Raw genomic sequence first — 27,217 nt, 5'->3', positions numbered from 1 at the left:
AGGAGCTGCGCTTTCCTGACCCCGCTTGGGCCGGCAGGCGTCGGGTCCCTTTCATAGGCAGCCGGCCCGACTATCTGGGGCCAGGGCGATGCGCGGCGGCTGGATGGGCAGGCGCAAAGCTGCTCCTCCCTGCGATCGCCGCGAAAAAGTCCAGATCTAACACTCAAAGAGGGTCTAATAAACCGCAAGCCACATTTACCACCCCCCTCTCCAACTTTTTCCTCTGCAATTTTACGCGCGCTTGTTTTCACGGGGATCAGCGGCGCTCCCTTCCGAATCAAAAGGCGCACAAGGAGGAGGCGCGGGCCTGTTGGCAGGAGGGAGCAGCCCCCAAACATGAAATGTCTCGACGCTTTTCCTCCAGCCCCCTCTGGGCGACGAGCGCCTGCCGGGGCGTGGCTAGAGCCCATTAAATGCGCCTGCTTTGGAGGCGGCTGCGCTGCGCTTCCAGCTCGCTTCTCGGCCTAGCGTGGCATTTCGCTCCCCCCTCGGCGCCCGGGAAATCATGGCCAAATACGTGGAGCTGTGCACCAAAGCGAAGATGCCCATTCTGGGCCTGGGCACTTGGAAGGTAGGTGTTTGTCGTGTCAAGAAAGAGGGATGGTAAGCGGGTCTCTTGAGGCCGATGGCATCTTCCATCTGCCCACCACCTCCCAGTTCATGCTTGCTGGGCGATCTTTTTCCTCCCCTCGGACAAAGCTTTCCACTGCGTCTGGCAGCATCCAAAGGAATTAAAAGCTTCGCTTTCGCTTCGTTTTGCACGCCCAAAAATAGGGTGCACGTTTGCTGCTTTTGCAGTTTTTACTTTATTTCTGCTTTTTCCGGTTTGCCTTTGATCAGATCTGCCTCTCGGGACACTCTGGTCTCCGTATCCCCTTTAATATATGTTGCAGATTTTGCTTAATTTGTCTTTTTGGTGGTATAGAGAGCAGAGCAATTCCTTATTCTGTGAAATGCAAGCAGCTGTTATATAACATTCCTTCCTCTTTCCTTGAAAGCCCATTGTTTAGATTAGTAAATTGCATGAATAAAATTCCTTGTGCTGTGCTGCTTGGATATGTTTTGTGGGGAGAGGGGCAGAGACATTACTGGAATAAAAAATATGGGTCAGAGTTAGTGTGAAACTGGTTTATAAAATGGATTTCTGGAAATGGTTTGGTCTATTTTATATAATTGATTTCAACTTTGTTTAAGACTGCTTTCTAACACATTTTTCCTCCATTACCACCGTAACATTAAAAAATATATTTAAAAATTCTAATGCCAATAATTCTGATGTACCTCCATGCCCAGGGCTGCTGCTCTTAAACTCTATAATTTGGCAGTAAGCCCCCCCCCCCAAAAAAAAACTTTATGGAATTAATAGGGGTGAAGTGCACATTTACCAACTTCTTTTTTTCCTGTTGGGCCCTTAAGTGTTTTATATGTGTCATGAAAATTCTGCAGGAAGATTGCTTTTGTCTTCACTGGCTGCTGGGGGAAAATATTTGGCTTCCAAATTTTTGCAGATTGTGTAGCAGTTGAAGGTAAAAAAGCTTCACTGGGGAATTTTTTGGCAGTAATGCAGAATTATTTTATGCACGCTTAGCTGGAAGTTCTATTCAGTTCAATGAGTCTCTTTCAAGGAGTGGCAGAGAACGTTCTCATCCTGCTAGATTTTATTGCCTGCCTGAAGGAGACTATTTGTAAAAACAGTGAAGTTTCTTTTGGTCTCCCAAGCTTTGCTAATGCCATTTTTAGGGTTTAAGCTGTGTAAGAAAACATTTATTTTTATTTCTTAAAAAAATGAAAACACACATTTTTTTTCCTAAAAGGGGAAGGCGTTTTTGCAGCTTGAAAGAGAGATGCTGCAAGTATCGCTTCCTCGGATTTCGATGTCCCGAGGCGAGTGCCTTGGCTCATGTAGCCAAAACAGCCCTACCCATGCTCAGGGGGCCGGAGGTATCAAAAGACATTGGAGAACCAGAGATTTGCAGAAATTAAAAAAGAAAATGCTTAAGAACAAATCCCTAAGGGGATAGAGGGATGGGGAACCACCTGGGAAGACGAACGTAATCATTGATTTTTAATGAGGACAGAGTGTCCTCAATGTCCATGAAATGCTGAGTTGGGGACAGAAAACTGGGTAGAAATGGAGTATGCTGGAAGGTATGGGCTATTGGAACACTTCACAAAAGCAGCTATCTATTTATTATAACATACACATTTTGCTTCTCCACTGAGCTCAAGGTAGTATATGTGGTTCTTCTTCTCCTCCCCATTTAATCCTCATAAGGTTAGGCTGAGAGAATGTGAACGGAGCACCAAGTTCACCCAGTGAGTTTCATGGCAGATTGGGGATTTGAACCCAGGTCCTAGTCCAACACTCTTAACTGCAAAACCCAACCACTAAGTGTAGCTGCAGGCTCCACTTAAATTTGAAGCGAGTAAGATAAACGGCGGTGGGGGGATCTGAAGAAGCAGCTGGCAAAGTTTGTAGAGAAAATGCAACAAGGAAAGTGCGTGTGCTTACATGTTGTACACTTTGGGCGTCTTTAATCTTATTCCAGATCTGTGTTGTAGAGAAATAACTTCCTTTTCTTACAAGGAGCAGCAGCAACTCCTGTTTTGTAGAGGGCCATTTTATTTTAATGAGGAAAAAGTGGGAAATGGCATTGTTGGTTTGCTTGTTTTTCTTTTCCAGTAGTTTGAAGATAATCCTAAGGGTCGACTTAAAAGGATGATGTTCTCATGGGACAAAAAGACGTAACGTGCTGGTGAATTTCTGGAAGCCATCCTTGCAGTTCAGACTGTTTTGGCTAATCAGAGGTTTAGCATAGTTCAGCCTTCTCCATCCTGGTGTCCTCTAGATATTTTGGACGGCAGCTCCCATCAGCCCTGGGCACAAAACATCCGGAAGGACCCAGGTTGAAGGAAGCTGGCGAAGAGGATGAGCTTTGCACTGGGCAAGCTCACCTCTACTGAGTACTTTTTATTATCTGAGCTGCTTGGAGGTTCCCTACCTTTTAGGCCCCAGGAACCATTTTTTCCTCACAAGCTTCTTCTGAGAGCTCTGAGCAATCAGGAGCTATAGCTTCCTGCCAGTCAGGCCTTGCTAATGTGCTTCTTGGCCCCCGCAAGCCCTACTGCATTCCCTTTCAGGAGGTGTGCTTAGAAAGGTAACAGAGAGCGATTTCATTCCCAAGGGTGCTGGAGACTTTAAATGAAGCTTCCATTTGACTCTGCAGCAAGCCACACACCCTCTATTGAGAACTTGATGGACAGGCTGGTGCAAGCTTTCTCTCTTCCACCTCTTCCTCAGACTGAACCTGTTTTTGCTCCACCCCACCCAAAAGGATTTTTGTTTCTGAAGTGTGTTTACTGTTTGTTGTTGTTTCAACCATCATGGTCATATCAACCACTGGAAAAAAGAATATACATCCTTTACAGTATATACATAAATATAGCATTAAAACACAATCACATATACTCACACAAACATGATACTAATAGTTTTTTTATATTCCATTCCCAATTAAATCTTTACAGTCCACATTATCCTCAATTTTGGGGCAGCAACTGCGAACCTCACAAATATGTCGAAACCAGACAACAAATAGGTGATCACTTGATCAGCTACATCACGTCTCTTACTTAGCAAATCAAGGATAAACTTAGTTCTTGGTTCAGAATACAGAGAGCAATATAGTACATAATGTATAGATCTTCTGCTGCTTGGGTACCCAAAAATTTGGTACTACGAAATTTTCCTGTAGCATCCCTCTAAATATTCTGAGGGCATAGTGTGAAAACGCAAAGCCAGAAATGCTTTCCTAAGTGAGCAGATGAGTAAAACTTACAGATAATTCTCAAAAGCATGTGTTACTTTAATTAAAAACAACCGTGGAAAGAACAATGTTTTTTGGATTGCCTGTAGATCTTTATTTCTTATGTTTCTTTTGTACTTAAGCAGATTTTGTAGCCTGTTGCTGCCTTCCTCTTGTGTGTAGATAATGCCACTTCAACTGCAGAAGGAGCAGCCCTCAGAACAAAGTTTGCTAAGAATATATACAATAACTTGTATTTAGTGTGGAACAGTCAGTGCCAACAAAAATAAATAGAAGAAAGCTTATGAGAACCAGAGAGGTTCTGGGGCTGTGCACTTGCCACACGTGAATTCCATGTGCGGCCCACCCTGTGGCTGCATGATTATTATTAAAATATATTTCCTGCCATTCCTTCGAAAAGGAGCCAACAAAGTAGTAAAAACATTAAAGATAAGAACATCTAAAAGTGTTCAAAAATAGCCACATACCCTCATAATTAATAATTTCAAGGTTGCCAGAAACTATCTTTCATCCATCAAATGTATGGGTGAACAGGAATGTATTTAAATTCCCCCTGAATGTTAATAAAGAGTGGGACAGACACACCTCGCCAGGAATTTTGTTTCACAAGCGGAGAACCACCACCAGGAAGGCCCTGTCAGAGGGCTGTCCCAGCCTGGCAGCACTCGGTGGCATGGACTGGCTCTTTCCTGCCAATCATTGGGCCAGAGATTATTTTGAGAGAGGTGCTCTTCTAGGAACTTTGATCGCCAGTCATTCAGGACCTTGTACACTAGTACTAATACCTTGGACTGGCCTTGCAGCTCACTGGAAGATTGCCAGTTTTCTATGTTCACCACACAGACAATATGTCAATGTCTCAGCCTGAAAATTATTCCCCACCACCCCAATACACAACCTTTTGTTGGCAGTTTGTTCATTTCAGTAAGCTAGAGGTCTCGGTGCAATCCAATAAATGTTGGGCAATTCACTCTGCCGATGATTAGCAGTGACACAGAGTCAGTCCAGCAGGATCTCTGGCTGTAGGGACCCATCTGTCTCAAAGAAGATTCCCTTCTCCTAATTCTTCAATCTAATAAACACTGCAGCCTTGGGCCTTTAATATTGGTGGCGTCTAGACATCCTTAATGAAACGGGCCTACAAATTTATTTGCCATTTGCTATTTTGCTAGATGCTTTGAGGGATAGCCAGATCCATCTCCTGGTCTACTAGTTCCAGCAAGCCCTTGAGGGTCTGGACTTCTCACAGGCTCCCAAGTCTTCCTGTGACGTGCCTTGCATCTGAGGGAGGAAAGAAAAGCACACGCCTGAAAATATAATTTGGGCAGCCGAATGCCATTTTGATTACGTTCATTGCCTGGGGCTCAGATTAAAGCATATCCAGTAATGTTACATCCAACAGCTGCCCCAAAACTGATGACACTAGTAACTGAGATGGCTCAGTTGGTAGAGCATGAGACTCTTAATCTCAGGGTTGTGGGTTTGAGCCCCATATTGGGCAAAAGATTCCTGCATTGCAGGCAGTTGAGACTAGATGACCCTCATGGTCCCTTCCAACTTTATGATGCTAAGTATTTTTAGTTGTGCCTATTGATAAGCTGCAAACCACTCCAGTATTTTGCTAAGAAAACTCCAAGGACATAAAAAAGGAGAAGCTTTGAGAAGAAAGCGAGAGTTTCCAAGGCATGCTGTGGTTCATGGGGTCACGGAGAGTCGAACATGACTAAGGCAACTACAAAATTGATAAGCTATACGCTTGCTTGCCTTTTCATGTTTGTTAAATGAACTGTTAACCATTGGTACAGGTTTTTTTAAGTGTTATATTGTAGTGATATTATACCTTTTATTATATAGCCACTGTACTATTTAGACTGCTTTTTATGTGAGCCGCTTTGAGCACAGCTGAATATGTAGAAAATTGTATTACAGTGGTATCTCTGGTTACGTACTTAATTCATTCCGGAGGTCCGTTCTTAACCTGAAACTGTTCTTAACCTGAAGACCACTTTAGCTAATGGGGCCTCCCACTGCCACTGTGCCACCGCTGCACGATTTCTGTTCTCATCTTGAAGCAAAGTTCTTAACCCGAGGTACTATTTCTGGGTTAGCGGAGTCTGTAACCTGAAGCGTATGTAACCCAAGGTTGTTGTTGTTTAGTTGTGTCCAACTCTTCATGACCCCATGGACCAGAGCACGCCAGGCACCCGAGGTACCACTGTATATAAAGAAACCGATGGTGATAATTACTATTTACACGTTAGCATCTTAAAGGGGCAGCAAGGTCATTTCTTCTCCCTCACACACATGCATGTGTGTTTCAAGTTCAATTTTTTACATTGCTGAACACGCCAGAGATGTCTTTGCCCAATGCACATTACCTGCTTCCTTTGCTTTTGCCTGCCACCCACTCAAACTATCCCTCTTGCTCCCAATATTAGCCTTTGATGCGAATATAAGATTCTGCGAGCCTGACAAGGCTGCTTTTTAATTTGCCTGCAGAAGAAAGGTAGAACGCAAGGAGCTGTCTTTATACTAAGTCAGATCTGGCCCACCATGGCAAAAAGTAAATAAGAAGGTTTCCCACCTCTGGTTTAGGATCTTTACCAAGTCTATGGTGACCAACCATGGTGGCTGCTGCTCATGTTTTAAGTATTATGTCTGTGCTAGGCCCAGAGTATTGACAATGGATACATACAGGATTGTGGAGCAAAGAAGAAGGTGTAGCAAGTTAATGGGATGCTTGAACAGGATTTCTCTGTTGTTCAGTCCCCACCAGGGAAAGTAGCAGAGGCTGTGAAGAAAGCCATTGACGTGGGATATCGCCACATAGACTGTGCCTATGTGTACCAAAACGAAGAAGAGGTTGGCAGCGGAATCCAGGAGAAAATCAAGGCCGGTGTTGTAAAGCGTGAGGACCTTTTCATTGTCAGTAAGGTATGTACATTTATACCCCACTTTCCTACCTGCTGGGCTTTGAAAAGTGGGTTGCAACAAGATTTGTAATGTACTCCTAAACTTTCTTTTTTGCTTGATGCTGACTGTCCCCAGAGAGAAGGGCCCATCATATTTTACCAATGGGCCACTTTCCAGATATTTAATTGATAATGCATATATGACAGGGGAGCTTCTTACCTTGGCAGGTTCCAGTGAGAGGAGGTGCTTCCTGAGTTATCCTGGTCATAAACTATTTAGGGCTTTGAATGTTAAGGCGAGCACCTAGCATTTGGTTTGGGAATAGACGAGGAATCAGTGCCGTTTGTTCAGGACCGGTGAGATTTATCCCATACACACAGTCCAGGTTGTAACCTATGTTTTCATGGAATTGTAGAACTGTAGAGTTGGAAGAGACCCCAAGGATCATCTAGGTCAAACCCCCACAGTACAGTAATCTCAACTAAAGCCTCCGTGACAGATGGCCATCCAACGAAGTGTAGCAGGGAGGGACGTTATCATGGATGTGAGTAACTGGCCAGGCTAGGAGAGACCAGAGCCAGTATGCCAGCCCCAGCTGATGAAAGATGGTTGGGCTTCCAAAGATAAAGCTAGGTCTAATAACCCCCCAAGGGACGCAGGTGGCACTGTGGGTTAAACCACAGAGCCTAGGACTTGCCGATCAGAAGGTCGGCGGTTCGAATCCCCGCGATGGGGTGAGCTCCTGTTGCTCGGTCCCTGCTGCAGCCAACCTAGCAGTTCGAAAGCGCGTCAAAGTGCAAGTAGATAAATAGGTACCGCTCTTGCGGGAAGGTAAACAGCGTTTCCATGCGCTGCTCTGGTTTACCAGAAGCGGCTTAGTCATGCTGACCACATGACCCGGAAGCTGTACGCCGGCTCCCTCAGCCAATAAAGCAAGATGAGTGCCACAACGCCAGAGTCGGCCATGACTGGACCTAATGGTCAGGGGTCCCTTTATCTTTAATAACCCCCCACCCCAAGCTGAAAGTCCGATCCTTTAGAGCAGAGGTGAGCAGAAGGTGTATCAGGTTCTGTTGATAGATCTCTGAGCGATGTGCAGGGCATTACCGAGGATTTCTGGCTCTTAGTTGTTCAGCAATAGCAGCAAGTCCACAACCACCATAAAAAAAAAAGACTAGGTTGCTGAAATAAAGGAACTAGGGGAAACCAGCAGTGAATTTTGTGTTGTGAAGGAACCGTTGTGTGCTCAGTGCTCAGGGATGGTAGGAGTTGCATTCTAGTAACCTCTGGAGGGCTACTGCTTCCCCAGCCCTGCAAGATTGCTGGATTAATGTAGCCATTTCCATCAGTTCATGTGATAGACCTATTTTCTTCGGGGAGGGGGGGAGATAACATTGTGGTGGAAGGTACTCTGAGTGAGAGGCAGGGAAGAGGAGACCTCTCCCAGGATGAGAGACTGGGAGAAGAAAGAGAAGATCCTCAGAGTCCTTTCCAACTCTTCAATTGCCTGATTCTAAGAAGGTCCCCACTTGAGAGCTGGGAGGGGCCACACTTTTTGGGTGAGACAAGGGTTTTTGAAAGAGAACTCTTGTTTCCATCCCCACCCCCCATTTATTTTTATTTAGTTTAGTTTCTTTTATCCTATTGTATTATGAAAAAGCTTTCATAAAATATTATTATTTTAAAAAGAAAAATGCATTGTGGAATAGATGTAATCTGGTGAATTAACCTGTGTTCTTGCTATTCTTCCTCTTCCCACCCCTCTCCCAGCTGTGGTGCACATTCCACGAGAAAGCCATGGTGAAGGGTGCCTGTAAAGCAACTCTTAAAGCCTTGAAGCTGGAGTACCTAGACCTCTACCTTATTCACTGGCCTATGGGATTCAAGGTATTCCTGTCTGTCTGTCTATCAGTTTCTATCCTTACCTCTAAGCAACACACACAAATATATCAAAATGGTTGAAAACAACACTGCAAATTACATCATTTAAATCAAAACAATAAAAAGTAGGGACCCATGGCAGAGACCTGTTCTTCCAGCTGAGAAAGCTGGTCTGAACGCAAACATTTTCAGTTGTTTCCAGATAGTGGACACCAGTTGTATCGTTGCAAGGATGCTGCTCCCCCAAACTGGGGCAGCTGCACTAAAGGCCCTGCTTCCAAGTTATGGTGGGTCAGGCATCTGGTATCCTTGCAGCTTGAAGGGAGAAGCTCTCATGCAGACTACATTTCCTTCCTTTGCTGGCTGCCCCTCACAAAGTCTTTATAGTGGTAGAGCAACATTTAGAAACCACTTCTGCTAAAGGCAGGTGTGTAAAAGTGCTAAAGGCAGAAGTATAGGGGCAAATCCAAAAATGCAGGGTCACAGCCACAACGCTTCTAATAATCCAACAATTATACAACAAAGATTAGGGATGCATTACAACAATCAGTGCAGATCTCCATGTGTTTCAGTTAGATCTGCTGTTTTCTGTGGATGTAGGTGGGCAAATGGTTTGGAGTTCTCTAATCCCTCCTTTCGGAGTGTGTGTGTGTCAGGGAACTGCCATCAGCTCAGAGGCGAGAGGTGGAAGGGCAGCTAGATTACAGAGAGCCTCCAAAGATTGTGGGAAGCAGCACTTCCTCAGCAGAGGAGGGAGGCCCCGCCTCTAGTGGAGAAGAGATGCAGGGCTCAGAGGGTGCAAGAGAGAGCCGAGACACCGTGCCTGAGCAAAGAGGGGGGGGGAGGGAGGACCCCCTTTACCCAAGCCTTCCCTGCGCAGTAGGTTTTCACGCAGAGAGGGGAGGCATCGGCTGGGGGTTAAGAGACTACTCTGCTGGGGAAAGTTTAAGGATCGCCCACTCTCAGATTCTGCTAGTGACTGAGCAAGACATGGAATTGAGGTGCTCTGCACTGTAAATGTTTTACACCAAGAATAAAGCCTTTGAAAAGACCAGTGTGGGATCTTGCCTGTTTGCTCTCGAGCAACCAAGTCAATAGGCATAACAGTGTGCTTTCCACGAAGTTCCACTGTACATAATACAACCTGCACATCTTGAAACTGGAGACCTCCTGTTTTCAGTGTTCCTAAATGCTTAGCTTTGGAGAATATGGTAGCCAAAAAGCTGCTCCCCTTTCATGCTGATTGGGCAACTCTCGGATGCTGGAGACGGAGACCCCGCTACAGAAATAGGAAGGGGTCTTTGACACACACACCCCCACCTACCCAAGACCCTGGACCACTTCACCACTGGCTAAAGGTATAAAAAAGAGCATATGGTTGGTATTCTTTCATTGCACTGGTGTCTGAAAAAGCTGTGAGCTTGACACTCAAGCTTCTGAGATCCTGGAGCAGGGAGCTGTGATGATTCTGCCAGGAGTATTTTAGTGCAGAATACTTTGCACCTCCAGGCATGCTTACGACAGAGGAACAATCTACAGAGACTGCTCCAGTTACCTCCTAGAATTTTGGTTTTTCAGAAAAATAACTGAAGCGGTTGGCTGATATGGTTGTCTGGCTGAGCAGTGGTGGTGTTTGAGAGCCTGGCTTTTTTTGCCCCATTGTACAAAGAAAATGCGACACCGTCCCTTTTACACTGGTGCTGTATTTCAGTAGCAGAGTATGTGGTTTGTGTGCAGAATGTTACCTGGCATCTCCAGGTAAGGCAGGAATATGGTCTGGCTTGGTACAAAGCATATTCCTTTGTTCACAAGGTCCTAAGTTAAATTTCAGGCACATCCTGTCAAAGTCCTATAAGGCCTAGGACCCTCGTACCTACGGGACTACCTCTTCTCGTATGTCCCACGGAGGACCTTACGGTCTTCAAACAAAAACATCTTGGAGGTCTCAGGCCACAGAGAGGTTAGGCTGGCCTCAACCAGAGCCAGGGCTTTTTCGGCTGTGGCTCTGATCTGATGGAACGCTCTGTCACAAGAGACTAGGGCCCTGCAGGACTTGACATCTTTCCACAGGTCCTGCAAGACAGAGCTGTTCCACCAGGCCTTTGGCCAAGGCACAGCCTGACTCCCTCCTTTGGCAATCCTCACAGAACTCTAGCCCAATGGTTGCCATTAATCTGATTTGAATTAATTTTAGAATGAAATGATTTTAGAATGTTTTATCATTTTACTGTTGTTAGCCGCTCTGAGCCCGGCTTCGGCTGGGGAGGGCGGGATATAAATAAAAATTATTATTATTATTATTATTATTATTATTATTATTATTATTATTATTATTATATTGGGGACTGGGAAAAGCCAGTTGTCTGACTCTGCACAAGACAGCCTCATCTACTCAAAAGCAAACCCCTCTTATGTTCTTGCTTTGCATTTGACAGGCCGGCGATGACATCTTCCCATCTGATGAAACAGGCATGATAATACCCAGTAACACGAAGATTGAGGACACCTGGGAAGTATGTACCGCTGCAGTTAAAGGTTTCTCTTTGTTCTGTGTGCAATTTCTTGCATTCACCTTTTGCATAGATTGCAACTATTTATGGCAGTTTCTGTTGGCTTAAGTTGTGCTATATATCAGTTCCTTGGAGGGCTTCTTCACTAAGTAAAGCTCAAGATTTTACATGGAATTGGCTGTGCATAGTTGCAAATACCATAGAAAGGTCCCTCTTGACTAGGGTTTGCAAACCTCCACCAGGGAGCCAGATGTGGCCCTCTAAGCCCCTTTTTCTGTCCCGTTCCCCGCCCCCCGCCCGGACTCTTCTTATGCCAGGCACACATCTTATCTCATTGGCCTGCACTCTCCTTGCATGGTTTTGCCCAACTTGAATGTGTTGAACTCTGATGGTGCCTTTTTGCATCTCTGGATGGAAGATGGAGAGAGGAGTTTGTAGAAACAAGCCTACTGTACAAAGCTAATATTCATTCAGTGTTTTGGCCACTTTTGCTTCTGGTCCTGCATCCTGGAAGGAAGGTTCCTTAAAAGGATCTTGGGCTGAAAAAGGTTCCCCAGCCCTGCTCTTGACTTTGGTAGGATATTTACAGATATATGTGTGAAAGCAAATTTACTAAAAAATACGTACTGAGTTCTCCTTCACCGTTGTGGCCATGCCAGACTAGATGCCGTGTGCAACAGAACCAGTGGGCATCACCGGAGGAAGCCACTTGGGCGCCTGGGGCAGCGTGCCCAGGGGCGGGGTGGGCCGCCTATAGGGGCTAGGGTGGGGCGCACTGTGGGGCCTCTGGAGTCTGCCTGCTTCCTCCCACTCAGCCGCCCTACACAGCTTGAAGACTTTACACAGAGAGGAACCCCACGCGGGTTTCCCCGCATGTAACGTAACAGGCAGGGAGCCAGCCCAGATAGAGAGAAAGACAGCAACTATTTTATTCCCTTTTTAAGTGCTGGCTGCATCCATTGCTTCCCTCACACCCCATCTCTCCTCCTGTGCGTTCCAGGGTTTGGGTCCTGAGTTGAGGGAGCTTTTGTTTTTCTCCGTCCAGGTCCCCAGCACATGTCTAAACTTGCCCCATACACTGTGTTCTTCTCTCTCTCTCTCTCTCTCTCTCTCTCTCTCTCTCTCTCTCTGTGTGTGTGTGTGTGTGTGTGTGTGAGAGAGAGAGAGAGAGAGAGAGAGAGATCACATGTTAAAATGGTGCAGCCAGCCGTGGTTCTGTAGTGCCTCAATTTCTTACAAGGGAGTATGAAATTCCAATTTTCAGTACGCGCCCCTTGTGCTTAGGGAATTAATCTGCCTTGAATATAGAAAATATTAACCTCTGGGCGCTTCAGTCAGATATAGGCACTCCTTCACTTAGGAGCATTATTAAATCCAGTAGGTCTGTTTTGCAAGATCCCTTCTATGTTTGCAGCACTGCCCCCGAAGTGACCCTTTTAAATCCACTTGATAGTCCAGCTGTAGGCACTCATCTTCCAGGCAGAATGAAAGGCGCACCCACCGATCCCACTTCCTTCCTTTCCCCTTCCTACCCCCCTCCATTGTTTGCTCACTTGGCTCCTTCCCGTCCTCTCCCCTGCCTGCCTCCTCCAGCCGGGAGTGCGGGGCAATGGCCCACCTGTGACTCCCAAGACTCCCCCAACTCCTGAGCTGTCAAAACGAAGGGGGAAGGCTGCCGGCACAGTGGCGCAGCTCCCCGCCTTCCCCCAACGGCTCAGGGTAGGCTTGGGAGTCGCGGGTGGGCAGCACAACGAATGTCACCCCCCTCCCGGATGACACCCGGGGCCCCCACCGGACCCCCTTCCTCCGCCACTACCAGTGGGGAGTAGTCATCCCCAAACACCACCACACACATGTGCTCCCACCTCCCTGACCAAATAGTTATTCCTATGTGGTACAGTGGCACCTCTGGATGTGAACAGGATCCGTTCCGGATCCTGAAGAGAAAGCAACCCGTGTCTGCGAATGCACGGGTCGCAATTTGCCGCTTCTGCGCATGCGCGTGACATCATTTTGAGCATCTGCGCGGGCGGCAAAACCTGGAAGTAACATGTTCCGTTACTTCTGGGTCGCCACGGAGCGCGACCCGAAAATGCTCAACCTGAAGGAACTTTAACCCAGGGTATAACTGTACTGGTTTTTTGGTCTGGAGTTCCCCATTTCCAAATTCCCTTTCTGTTCACAGAGAGGTGCATATGATAGTTTTGAAGGTGTCGTCTCATTAGACGAGAGCTTAGCAGGCTCAAAAGTGTGACAGCTTTCCAAAGTCAGACCAGGAGGAATTCCTAAGGACAGTGGGGAGATTTATGTTTGCAACATGTTTATGTAATATTTGGTCTTCATTTGTCCACCCACCCACCCCCCAGGCAATGGAGGAGCTGGTGGATGCTGGATTGGTGAAGTCTATTGGAGTTTCCAATTTCAACCGCGATCAGCTTGAGAGAATCTTGAACAAGCCCGGGTTGAAGTACAAGCCTGCAAATAATCAGGTAGGATGCCCAGCGATGTAAACTGAAGCTTTTTAGGGGATTATGAAGGGTTGATCATTTCACAGCAGCAAGAAGACACGGGAATTAAAAAAAGAAGATGGGCAGATTTCAGTGCTTGTAAGGAAATTCTGAATTTATGGCTATTCTGCTTTTCTTATTCCACATCATATCTTGTCCATAGTCATTTCTAGCACTGGAATCTTTGATCTCACAGCAGCCCTGTGAAATTGGCCGATGTCTATGAGATGTCATTTCATAGCTGAACTTAGATTTGAGTCTGTTTCCCTGCAGCACCACGCCTGGGATTGGGGAAGCATGTTGATTATATTTATTTACTTATTTCACGGAAATTATACGCCACGTGATTGTAACAAAACAAAAAAAGCGCCTCACAACACTTTTCAAAAAAAGATGAAGACGTTGAGGATAGAGTTAAGAACACACAAAACTTTCCCCCATCAGAAATCATGGAGACTTAAAGTATGCAAGAGCTTGTCCCTTGCTTTACGCTCTTATCAGCCTCAAAGGCTTGGAGGCAGGAGGTTTTCAGCTGGCACTGAAAATTAACTGGCTGAATTAATTACCATGAATCAACACCTGCTATGGTGTCCTTCCCTCCATTGGGAATTGCTCAGTCAAAATAATTGTCTGAACTTCCCCCTGTGGAGTCGTTTTTGTTTTTTTAAATGGTAACTTTTCAGGTTTTGCATCTGAACTCTTAGCTTTGTGGTGGGCGGACAAAAGGATGGTTGGAATGGAGTGAGTGGGTATGTTACTTATGCTAAGTGAGCATGAAATTAAGCCCCAAAGAGCAGTGCATACTGAGACCAAGGTATCGTGTGACAGAGACAAGGATGCCCAGGGATCCTGTTGCATCCTAAATATAGTCTGTGTGTTCTGCTAGATTCATAAGCCTGCACAGAAGCCTCACCAGTGTGCTTCTTCCTTCAAACAAGAAGCTGAATTTCTGGATACTGCCTGAACATGGTATCCTACAGGGGCCTGGCTGTGAACTGATTAAAAAATATACATGCAAAACTCATGCATGAGTTTTTTGGGAAGTTGCCATTATGCCTACTTAATAAAGCAGTTGAATCCAGAAATAAAACTCGCAGCAACTTTGCAGCTCTATCCAGTATAGTTCAGCACCCTTCTTGGCTGGTCAGGAAGACTAAGCCCCAATAAGTAAAGACTGGAGTGATCACAATTCTCCACACCCCGCAGAATGTTGAACAAGATGCAAGAAAAACTCGGTTGTTCCTGGTATATATGCACATCCCGCCACTGCCTTTGGTAAATGGTTTCACCAGGGTTCTCAAAAAATCTTAAAAGCCAGCTTGACCTGAGATAGCAATGGGAGAAAATAATGTGTGCATGGTTGGTGCTTGCTTGATTACTTTGTTTATTTGAAATTGCATTTCTCCTTCTTAATTCCATTTCTTATTCCTTGTTTTTGTACAATTTGTTCTTCTACTTCAACCTTGACCAGCATAACTGTCTTGCTCGGGTGATTGAGAAATTGAATTGGGCATTTGAAGGTGCTGCTGGAGAAGGAGGAAATCACTGGGGAAAGCTGGTAGTCTTCTATTAAACAGGAACATTATGAGTGCCCTGTGAAAATCCCACCAACTATGAAATAAGTGCTGCAGTCCAAGAAAAGCCTATAGGGGGAATCAGGAGTTCAGCAACCAGAGATTGTGGCATTGGGGAAAAAAGTAAAACCTACCATGTGGTTTTCTAAAGAGGCCAAACTATGTTTGCAGATAAATTATGGCTTGCCTGTTCAACTGCCAGTAGCTGTTCAGGAAACCTGCCAGGAAACTTCCTATTATATGCATAGTTGATCTCTGAATGCAAATCTTAAACTTCTCTATTGTTTTGTTTTTATTGCAGCCTGCCCTTTTCTTTTTTTACAAACAAGCAGTGAATATTTTTTTTAAATGAAATAAATAAATAAATGATGAATGCAAATAATGCAAATTGTTTTCTTCTATGTTTACAGATTGAGTGCCATCCGTATCTTACCCAGGAAAAACTGATCAGTTACTGTCAGTCCAAAGGGATCGCTGTCACAGCGTATAGCCCCCTCGGCTCCCCTGACAGACCATGGTGAGAATGTTTGGTTGTCTTTTAGTGCTTAGCTAAATGTGCCCTGAGCTTGGAGCTCCACATCTTAGTGAGTAAATGGGTAATGGAAGTTTGCTTAAGCGATAACTAACCCAGGTCCAGCAGCCCCAAATATATTAAGCGTTTGGATTTGAAGCTATCCACTATGATGAAAGTTGTGTTGTTGCCATCTGTCCGTCTCAGGAGACAATGGAGTGTGCCTCCAGGGGTAAAGCCAAACCGCTGTGTTAGCAGCACCAAAGAGACCTCCCCAGGGCACAAGCCTGGGCAGTGGGTATGGAGGTCCTGGGATGCCCAGACGACAATACCCCCCTCTCAGCCTCGCTGATGTGATCCAAAGGAAAGCAGAGCAATATGTTTGGAACCATCTTGGCTGCAGGAGTTGCCAGAAGGAGGCGTACAAGGTGTCACCCAACTGTCTTAGGGATCCCCTCTGGATTTGTTTAGGGTTTACTCCTTAGCCTTTTCTTCTCTTGAAGATATCCCACAAGGCAGTGGAGGTTTAGGACCAGAGTTTTCCTTCTCTTAGATGGGCTACCTTCCCAGGTTGATGAGCGCCATCTGTCCCTCACTTCCCTTTATATCATGTGCAGAAACTGCCTTCTTGGCCACCAGACCCACTGATGGAAGTAAATACAGCAAATCTGCCTATTAATTTATTTGTATGGCTACTGCATGCATAATTGTGCTTCATAATTATACTTAGCATTTGCTTATCACCTTCATCTACTCAAAGATGGTGCTATTCACATGCATTATGTGCTTGTAACAGCCCGGTAGGGTGAGCTTTATTCCTGTTTTGCAGATGGTACTTTTAATAGTGTAGAGAACAAAAGTCCTAAATGAAATTCCCTGTTAAAAGGTGCAGAAGCTCTGGGGAAACCCAACCAGATGAGAGGGGTAATTATTATTATTATTATTATTATTATTATTATTATTATTATTATTACCCCACCCATCTGGCTGGGCTTCCCCAGCCACTCTGGGCGGCTTCCAATTTTTTTTTAAATACTGTAATACATCAAACATTAAAAGCTTCCCTAAACAGGGCTGCCTTCAGATGTCTTCTAAAAGTCTGGTAGTTGTTGTTCTGTAATAAATTGTTGTTGTTGTTGTTGTTCCTCTGCATCTGATCAGCATTTCTGTTTTTTTAAAACGTGAGTTATCTTAGTAGCATTCATTACCCTTTGGCTTTTGTTGCTTTTCCTAGGGCCAAGCCAGAGGATCCCTCTCTCCTGGACGACCCCAAGATCAAAGAGATAGCTGCTAAGCACAATAAAACTGCAGCTCAGGTGTGTTTGATTTATGTGTTGAATTGAGTGCATAAGCAAAGAACTTGGTGGATTGACAAAAAGAGAAGATTTTCAGAAGGCAGTGGGCAGAAAGCAGACCTGAGAAATACCTGCCTGATAACTTGGCAGGAAGACGTGATTAGATCAGATGCACAAATCGTGATGGCTTCCTGTGTTCAGCAATGTCTAGATCCCCTCCTATTGAATATATACAAGGTTAAATTGTGGTGATCAAAAACTCATTTCTTCAGTGCTCCTACTTTGAAATGTTAGCAGTTGTAGATACTAGGCTAAGGGGGAGGTCACTCCTTGCAATTGGGTTAAAAAAATAAAAAAGGACCCCTGGACAGTTAAGTCCAGTCAAAGGTGACTATGGGGTGCGGTGCTAATCTCACTTTCAGGCCAAGAGAGCCAGCGTTTGCCATGGGGATTTCAAGGATGCAAACTTTCTGGCAACAGATGTGTACTAGGAAAACTGAGGGAGACCCACAACCCTTGGATCCTTCAGCAGTTAAACTCCATTCAGGAATTTGAGACTTGAAGCCAGACTTTCAGAAAGGGGTGCCATTTTGCTCAAGAATATGTGGTGTGTGTTTTCCCTGGCAAATCTAATTTTTAATGTATTTGTGACATGGGACAGGAAGACTTACTTGGTTTGTCTTTGTCTTGATCATTAGGTCCTGATCCGCTTTCATATCCAAAGAAATACAATTGTGATTCCCAAATCTGTTACTCCTGCACGTATTGAAGAAAACTTCAAGGTAAGATTGAAAGTAAGATCAGCTCCCACCAGGATTGGTTTGGGTCCTACATGGCATATGACACCCCAAACAAGTGCCCTCCAGTTACCTAGTGAACGGAGATTATGGAAGCCGTAGGCATAGCTGTCAACATTTCCCTTTTTTTAAGGGAAATTCCTTTATTCCGAATAGGATTCCTTGCAAGAAAAGGGAAAAGTTGACAGCTATGGCCATAGGCCCAACAACATCTGGAGGGCATCATGTTGGGGAAGGCTGATTCAAATAAACATATGAATTACAGCTACCATTAAGGGAATAAGCTGCAAAAGACTACAACTCACATCATTACTAGCTAGCAGGAGCAGTCCTAATGGATGATGGGAGTTGTAGTTCAACAACAGCTGGAGGCCCAAGTTTGAGAAACAGTCTAGAGAGTCTGTGCCGACCAAAAGAAGACAGCAATGAGCGATAAAGACCAACAGCTCAAAGGCTGTCATTCTGTTTCCTTCTTCTGAAACTGTTGTTTCAGGTTGAGGAGAGTCTAGAAACTGAGAGGGAGGGGTGGTAATTGTGCTTGGGAAATCTGCGTGCGCGCACACGCCGGGAATGTCATACCTCAAGGAGCATCTTCACCCCCATTATTATGCCATGGCACTGAAGTCCAGCGCCGAGGGCCTTCTGGCAGTTCCCTCACTGCTAGAAGCCAAGTTACAGGGAACCAGGCAGAGGGCCTTCTTGGTAGTGGCACCTGCCCTGTGGAACACCCTCCCACCAGATGTCAAAGAGAAGAACAACTGCCAGACTTTTAGAAGACATCTGAAGGCAGCCCTGTTTAGGGAAGCTTTTAATGTTTAACAGACCACTGTATTTTAATACTTCGTTGGAAGCTGCCCAGGGTGGCTGGGGAGACCCAGCCAGATGGATGGGGTATAAATAATAAATTATTATTATTATTATTATTATTATTATTATTATTAGTCTGAGTCCTTGCTGCCACCGCTGTAAGCTCATTCCCCCAGAAAGGGTACAAACCACTTCACTGCCTCCTTTCACCCCATTTCAGAGTTGGCCCCAAATGCCCTCCCCAACTCATTGGAGCCAACCCCAAAACCAGTAAAAGAGGCCAACTCTACTAGACCGCTTTGGGCATCTCTCAACCCGACCAACGTCACTTTCGGAGGCAGCGATGCTTCTGAATTCCACTCAGGAGAAGAGTGCTCTCCTGCTTCCAGGTTTCCCACAGGCATCTGATTGGCTACTGTGAGAACAGGATGCTGGGTTTGATGGGCCATTGGCTAAGATTTCAGTGAAGGTAAAACGGGAAGACACTTGCTTTTCCTTATTTACTCCATTGAACACTTGGGAAGAAGAGGCAGGCTACAAATGCAAATAATGCATAAAACAAGTGATGTAAACCTCCACAATTCTTGTGAACCTGCCATGAATTGGAAATTCTGCTTTTTCTTTCTCCTTGCTAGGTGTTTGACTTCGACTTGACTAAGCAGGAGCTAGAAACCATTCTCGGTTTCAACAGGAACTGGAGAGCATGTGCATTTAGCCAGTAAGTAGCAGGGTCTGAAAAATCGAAAAGGGTTGATAAACAGCATTGCCGGACTCTCATGTCCAGGATCAGTGTAGAACAGTTCTGCAGTGCTTAGTTAGAAAATTGGTTAAATAGATCAAAAGAGCTTTTAATCAAAATCGTTAAAAGGTGATTGGGGAAACAACCTTCTTGGGGGGGGGGGGGGAATGATAAAAGTAATTATATTTTTTTTAAAGGCATTTGTGCCAACCTTCTTTTACACAGTTCATTGGGGGCAGTCAGGGATGAAGACCAGCCTGTTCTAATCTGGGGTGGGCAGTCATCAAGCTTTTGAGATATGATATAATGCAGACATGCATTAAGATTGCCGGTACAAGATTATTCTAAACATTTCCTCAGCCCATGAATTCGTGATCAGTATCAGAACCAAGTCTTCAGGTCCTTTGACACTAAAATCTGCTCCTGTTTCCTCCCCCACAGTTCTTTTCCAGAATCTGAATTTGCAGGTGGGGCAGTCTGTGGGGGCAGAATGTTTTCAGTTGTAGCCACCGCTATAGAGGACTGAGAGTTATCAATCTGTTGCTGATCTACTACAAATAACCCAGAAATCTGCCAATCAAGGGCTAATGCTGGCCCTTGATTAGAGGACATTAAATCAGTTTTCATCCAGTGGCTAAAAAAGCCAGTTAGGATATCATTTAATCATTTCTGACAACTGGCAGTTATGATTAGCATAAAGTTAAAAATTGCCTGACCTGTGAAACAGGTTTGTTATCCTTACCATTGGTAGGCATGACTACTGACTTGGTCGCACTCTGCTGTAGTTTGGAAGCTCTGAGTGTTTAACCACCCCTTTAAAACAGGCTCTTGCCATTTTCTCATTAAGATGTCCTCCTGTAAGCTTTACCACAGAATCCCCAACACCACTTTCTGTTGACATATCTGCCGCTTTTAGGAGCATTATTGCTTAGCTTTCCCTCAGGGCAGTCTCGAGGCCTGCTTTAATTGCTACATCAGTGGTGCAGTCCGGACCTCTTATAGTGTCTCGGGGATCTTCCGCTTTAGATGGTAATGTTTAACTTTGCTTAGAAGTTAAAGGAAGCCATCCCTGCAGCTTCTGGGGGGACTTCCTTCTCATTCTGCTGAGTGGAGTCCTGGATGTCTTGTGCCAAAGTCCTGCCATGACAGCACCGCTGTTTGAGGTAGCTGGTTTATTAGAATGTAGCCAAATAATCGCTTCTCAGTTCCAGAGGCAGAGAAGGGTTGAAAAAGTTTGGCCCGCTGTTTCCCCATATTTCTTCAATTAAAGTGTAGATGGTTTCTCTCTTCATACTTTCTTCGTGTGGCTTCTTCCACAATTGTGAACATTCAGCATTCTGCTTTGAGATTTGAGGTTTAGTTTGCTGACAACAGTATGGTCCTGGTTTTTTAAATGGATGATCTTGCGGCAAATTTCAAAAATGTCCAGCAAAGGTAAACTTTGTGGAATTGTCTTATCGTACTTTGAAGGTTCAGCATTTTGCACTCAAATTTGAAGTTCAATTTCTGGACACTGCTGTAAAATTATTTAAAAAACAAAAAACTGTGGACATTCTTCCTCGTACAGCAAGTACATCCATTATAGTACAGTGGTACCTCGGGTTACATATGCTTCAGGTTACATACGCTTCAGGTTACAGACTCCGCTAACCCAGAAATATTACCTCGGGTTAAGAACTTTGCTTCAGGATGAGAACAGAAATCGTGCTCCAGCAGCATGAGGCTCCATTAGCTAAAGTGGTGCTTCAGTTTAAGAACAGTTTCAGGTTAAGTACAGACCTCCGGAACAAATTAAGTACTTAACCCAAGGTACCACTGTACTAAGTATTTTCATGCTGCCAGCTGGTGTCTGCTGGGGGTGATGCTGGACAAGGCCTTAACAACTTGTGACCCACCTCCTAATTTGCGTTTTTCCAGATGCTCAACAAGTCCCATTTTTTGTACTTTTAGGGGGGCAGGAAAAACTGGGTTTTTGGGTGTATGACTAGTAGGCAGCATTTTACTTGTTGGTTCACAAATTGTACTGGCCTAAACAGATACGTTTTGAGAGTTTAGGGTGCTCCATGCTTCCAGTTTGCCCTGGTTCCCCTAAAATAGGCATTGGCATAAGTAAAACCAAACTTCTGATTTAACTCTTTCTTTTCATAGGTGTGCCAACCACAAGGATTATCCGTTCAAAACTGAATATTAAGTCTGGTTCTAAAACTTTTCAAAACAGCAATTGTGGACTTTTTGTGTAGACTTCCTGGCATTAAAAAAAAATCAAAATCTGTCCTCTCCACACATCTTCTATAAACCTTTTCCAGCCTAGATGCAATATGTTCTGAGCAGAGGTGTTTTTAAGAACAAAGTGGTGTGTCATCTTTATTTGGCAGAATCATCCTTTCCGATATGAGCTGTTGGAATTATAGAGAGGTGAATAGTAACATCCAACTTCTCCCCCTGGTTTCTCCCCTCATCTGAAAAGACAGAATATGTTGACACTTTTTATGGGAGACACAAGTTCTAATGCATTTTGTGTTCTAAAACTGTGTTTTTTTCTGGACACACCTTTGCCTTGGCACCACACTGGGAGCTTCTAAGTTATAGGTGTGTGTGCAGTCTGTTCGTTGCTACATGGGTAGCTCTCTCTAAAGGATTTGAAGTGTTGTCTTCTTACAGTATTGCTTCTAATAAAATTGCCTGGTTGCTATAATGGTGTGAGTCGTCGTTTCCTGTTAATAAAATGCATCAGTACAATAGTTCAAAAACTTAGACCTCTCCTGAAGATATATCCCTTTCAGAACATATTCAAATGCAGAAATCAGTTATCTATTATGTCTGTAACAGATCCTCTATGTGCTGAGGCAGAATGTCACTGAATGCCTATTTTTGGGGAGCAACAGGTCTTACTTGGTGGTTTCCCAGAAGCATTAAGATTAAGGTTTTTTACTGTAAATGGGAAAGACAAGTATGCTAAATTGCCAACCACAAAGCATAGCTCTCGGGACTTGTTCTCATATTTATCATCTTTGCGGTCACACATCAGATAAGTGGAGGCAGTGTAAATCCATCTTTGTACTGAGGATGACAACGTGTAGTGTTGAAGCACCGTGTATTCAACTGAGGTTAGTACACACAACCCATTGTAACTCCATTACAACTTTCAAGTAGGGATATAATTCATCAAAGTGTGCATATCTTTGAAAAGTAATGAGGTTTCATGGACTTAATTATTGCCAATAACTCACCCCCAAAAGGAGCTTACAATTGTGCAGTTCCACTTTGTGTGGTAAGGGTCCTGATTTTTGCCACACACCAACAACACCTTTGAAAAAGAGAATTTGTGCTGGGGCCTCTATGGGCATCCAATAAACAACAAATTTTCTGCTGAAAATGCAAATTATTTTAATAGTAACACAGAGTTGGGAGTGCAGCACTGGATTCAGTGAAAAGGGGAAGGCAGTTCCTCCACAAAGTGGGTACTAAAATTGAGAATATCCATTCAGGGGGTGCCACACTTTTTGCCTCACACAGGGCGCCATATTACAAAAGATTACCAGATTCTGCCCCTGTTGGAGGGAGCCTGGTATGTCATCTAGTCGAACGCTCCTCAGTGCAGGAACTATAGAGCTATATGACTTGAGCCTCTTGGAAAACTTCCAGCAACTACCACTCCAGGCAGATGGTTCCACTGTCAAACTCCCTTAATGTCAAGAAATTTCTATTCGTGTTCAACCAAAATCTGCCCTCAAGACCATTATATCTAGTCTGGCCCACTGAGGCAGCAACTAACAAGTCTGCCCTGTTATCCATGACAGACTTTCAGGTATTTGACAAGTATTAGCCAGTGCTACGCCCTTTCTGTGGTTTTGATTTATTGTCTCCAGGCTAAACCCACAAAGTTTCTCCAACCTTTCCTCATCAGACTTGTTTTCCACACCACTGACCATCTTTATATTACCCTCCTCTTTCTTAAAGTGTGGCGCCCATAATTGGACACAAAAGGCCTTAGGTTTGCAACAGGGCAAACATAAAATGGAACTGTTAATTCCCATGACTTGTCAATGATGGTTTCATTAGAACAGCCTAAAATCACATTAATTCAGCTGCATCACACTCTTGTCTCATGTTCAGCTTGTGATCGGCTAGATTTCCAAGATGCTTCTCTCATGTACTGAGGCCAAGTTCCAGATCTTCCATCTTATAACCATGCGTTCAAGGCAAATTATGACATCTGCATCTCACGAATTTCATTATGTTAGTTTTGGCTCTTGTTTCCCATTCGATCAATGTCGTTTTGAATTTTATCGCTGACTTCTCAGGGCAGTTGAAGTTTCCCATTGCTACCGATTCTCACTTCCCTGAAACATCTATATAGAAACATCCATATAGAAGTTAAGACTAGAAATGGCTACTAATGATTGTTTTACTACTTCCCTGTATCAGTAGGACTCTGAATATCAGCTGCTGCAGAACACAAGCATTGCTCTCATCTTCTTGTGGGCTTCCTATAAGCATCTGCTTTGCGACTGTGGCAACAGAATATTGGACTAGATAGGCTTCTGGTCTGATCCAGGAAGGTTCTTGATATTTTCTTGAGTTAACGGGTCCAGCTGGCATACAAGATGCCTTTATACTTCTTGTTAGACGGTTCCTATGCACCACCACTGTCTCTTCTTGTGGCCAAGTCATCTGGAATGGACCCAGAAGAATGGTGGGGAGGCACGAGCTGGGGAACCCCCACAGGACAAAAGGCTCAGAGCCTGGGGATTGGTGGTGGGATGGCAATGAGTGGTCAGAGGGAGACGCCTGGGAGGAGGAAGTGTTTGGAAGCTGAAGAGGTTTAGTGAGCAGGGAGAGGGTTTAGTGAGCAGGGTTTAGTGAGCAGGGAGAGTCTGTGGCAGAAAGAAGTCCAGAAGCGGAAGCAAGAGACGAGGGCAGCTGAGGCAGAGTTGAGTCAGGCTGCTGAAGAAGCCAAGGTGTCTCCCTCTCCTGCTTACAACCATCTATAAAACACTATTAACAAAGACTGGGAAGAGAAGTTGCTGAATTGCAACTTATTACCAAACTTAAAACCATGGAGAGACCTGGTCTGAATAGTGACATTAGATTCTTATCTCCTTATACACGATGAAGCTATTTTTAGCCATCTCACCCCTTGCTTTTTCTTGTAAGACCAATTGCAGTCGTTAACAGTCGTCAACAGGTTTACCACACCTATCAGCCAATCACCCATTCCCACCACCCTTCTGAGTAATACCCCTCCCCACCCTCTCACTATATATAAGGGTCTGGTGACTTCTGTTTCAGTGCACAGTGGTACCTCTGGTTGTGAACGGGATCCGTTCCAGAGCCCCGTTTGCAACATGAGCAGAATGCAACCCGCAGCAGCACATCTGCGCACGCACGTCTGCGATTTGACACTTCTGCACATCCGCGTGACGTCATTCTGCGCGTCTGTGCATGCATGAGCGGCAAAGAGCAGCGAAACCCGGAAGTAACCCTTTCCAGTACTTCCAGGTCGCCGTGGGACGCATCCTGAAAAAACGTATCATGAAGCAAACGTAATAAGAGGTATGAATGTATCTAAAGAAGTGTGCATGCACATGAAAGCTCATACCAATAACAAACTTAGTTGGTCTGTAAGGTGCTACTGGAAGGAATTTTTTTATTTTTATTAACAAAGCAGCAACTGAAAAATAAGCTGAACATCAGAATTACAGCAAAAGTCATATGGTTAACAAATCCATACGGCAATCAGTACTCAAACAATATTAGCAACATTAATAATAGAGCAGCTAAAAATAATAGAGCTGCTAAAAAAAAAAGCTATTTATTCCAGTAAGATTTTTACACAGGATGGCCTCTGTGTCCTACTCTTCACCAGCAAATAATAGCTATCACACCAAAGAATAGCTTAATATTCAGGCCTCAGCTATCCAACTTCACCTCAGCTTTCTCTGGTGTATGCCTCACACATCTGCCAGCAACCAACTTCCCATATTGGTTATTATTTTTTTAACCTCCCAAAGGGATTTTCCAGACCAATCAAAATAAATTTACCTGATCTATAAATATTAAACACAATCTTTCTCTCTCTTTTTCCCCGCTTTCAGAACCTGTTGAGCGTCGAGGTCCCCCAGGCCACCCCAATAACTCACACTTCACACATCAATTTTTGTTTAAGGTTTTTGGCATGAATTTGGTCACAACTTTATTTAAATACACACACGTGAGTGGTTGCTTAGGCATTGGTTACGACACTCTGTCCTTGCCCCAGGGACAGAACTGACTTCCGGACTCCAGCGGAAGCCAGTCAGGGAAAACAGTATTGGGGAGAAATGAAGCTGGGCATCAGTCCCTCATCTCTCACCCTCATGCCCCCTGGGGCTGGCACAGCCCAAGTCCGATGCCAGGGACTAGGAGGAAAGGGATGGCAAGCCCCTGGATTCCTTTAACGGAATTCCCTTTCAGCACCACCATTGGAGGGGTAGGCACTTACCCCTCCACCAACCAATTTTAACCAATGCCTAACCACCAACCTTACAAGTTGTGACGATTTGCTACGCAGTAGGCAAAAACCAAATGGCAACAGCCAATCAGCCAAATGGACAAAATTCTTACCAGGCCCCTGCCCCAAGGCAGACAACCCCATGACAGGCATAGCAAGGTCAGAGGACAACGAACGCCCCCCCTTTTTCAGGGAGGGTGGGCAGGTGATCTAGTGCACGCAGCCCAAGGCTGCAAGCCCTGTATTTAAGACCTCTGACCCCTCCCACACTTTAGCAATATAACATTCTCCCCAGCAACACTCCTTGCCCAATCACAGCATGTGGCCAATTTGCCCAACAACAGTGGGGTGGCCTTTTTGGCCCCCACCGCAACATGTGCTCTTATGGAGAACACGCTTTATGAAGCAACTGCCAAGGTCTCAAAACCTTGAGAGTCACACTCTGGCTTCATCAGAAAGAGGTCACAGAAAAAGCTCCCCAAGGACGAAAGATAAATAGGGAGTCATATACGCAACATTTATCTACATAATTATCAGTTGATGTAACCTTGTCACCAGCCAACGAAAGCTTTTCTGCTGCATTAAGAGCCTTTGAGTCTAAGCTCTCTCAAAAGGAAAGAAGGGTCCTTATGGCAGTAAAAGTTGCAAGGAGCTAAAGAAATTCTTGCTCTGTTTTTCCTTTTTAATTGTCACTCAAAATCATCACTCAAAAATTCTGAGCATGCTTAGTCCTGGGTGTTCTTTGGTGTGGGTTTTTCAAATAACTCAAACACTTCAATTTGCAGAGCTGCCTCTGTAATAGGTGCCACATAATATACACTCTGCATTTGTAAGAAATCTTTTTTTTCTTTTTTTTTAGTGTGGTAGCACTCAAACTTTGGAACATCCTGCCTATTGACCTCAGACAAGTGCTTTCACTGTACTGTTTTTGTTGTCTGCTGAAAACATTTTTGTTTAGTGCATCAAGGTCCCCCAGGCCACCCCAATAACTCACACTTCACACATCAATTTTTGTTTAAGGTTTTTGGCATGAATTTGGCCACAACTTTATTTAAATACACACACGTGAGTGGTTGCTTAGGCATTGGTTACGACTATCTGTCCTTGCCCCAGGGACAGAACTGACGTCCGGATTCCAGTGGAAGCCAGTCAGGGAGAACCATATGGGGAGAAATGAAGCTGGGCATCAGTCCCTCATCTTTCACCCTCATGCCCCCTGGGACTGGCACGGCCCAAGTCCGATGCCAGGGACTAGGAGGAAAGGGATGGAAAGCCCCTGGGTTCCTTTAACGGAATTCCCTTTTCCGCACCACCATTGGAAGGGTAGGCACTTACCCCTGCCTAACCACCAACCTTACAAGTT

At 44.7% G+C, this 27,217-nt stretch overlaps 1 protein-coding gene across 1 annotated transcript; it reads left to right on the top strand.

The window, feature by feature from the left end:
• Positions 1-366: 366 nt before the first annotated feature.
• LOC309378755 (aldo-keto reductase family 1 member B1-like) lies at positions 367-22,056 on the top strand. The gene is made up of 10 exons (XM_081927388.1): positions 367-571; positions 6,594-6,761; positions 8,511-8,627; positions 11,057-11,134; positions 13,498-13,620; positions 15,623-15,729; positions 16,958-17,039; positions 17,717-17,800; positions 19,258-19,340; positions 21,510-22,056. Exons 1-10 carry the CDS (start codon positions 506-508, stop codon positions 21,550-21,552), a joined length of 951 nt encoding a protein of 316 aa, XP_081783514.1. The 5' UTR covers positions 367-505; the 3' UTR covers positions 21,553-22,056.
• Positions 22,057-27,217: the final 5,161 nt, after the last annotated feature.

Source organism: Podarcis melisellensis (genome assembly GCF_964234715.1).
Source record: "Podarcis melisellensis genome assembly, chromosome: 10".
NCBI lineage: Eukaryota > Metazoa > Chordata > Lepidosauria > Squamata > Lacertidae > Podarcis > Podarcis melisellensis.
The sequence above is the reverse complement of the archived record's forward strand: the minus strand, read 5'-3'. Positions and strand labels throughout refer to the sequence as shown.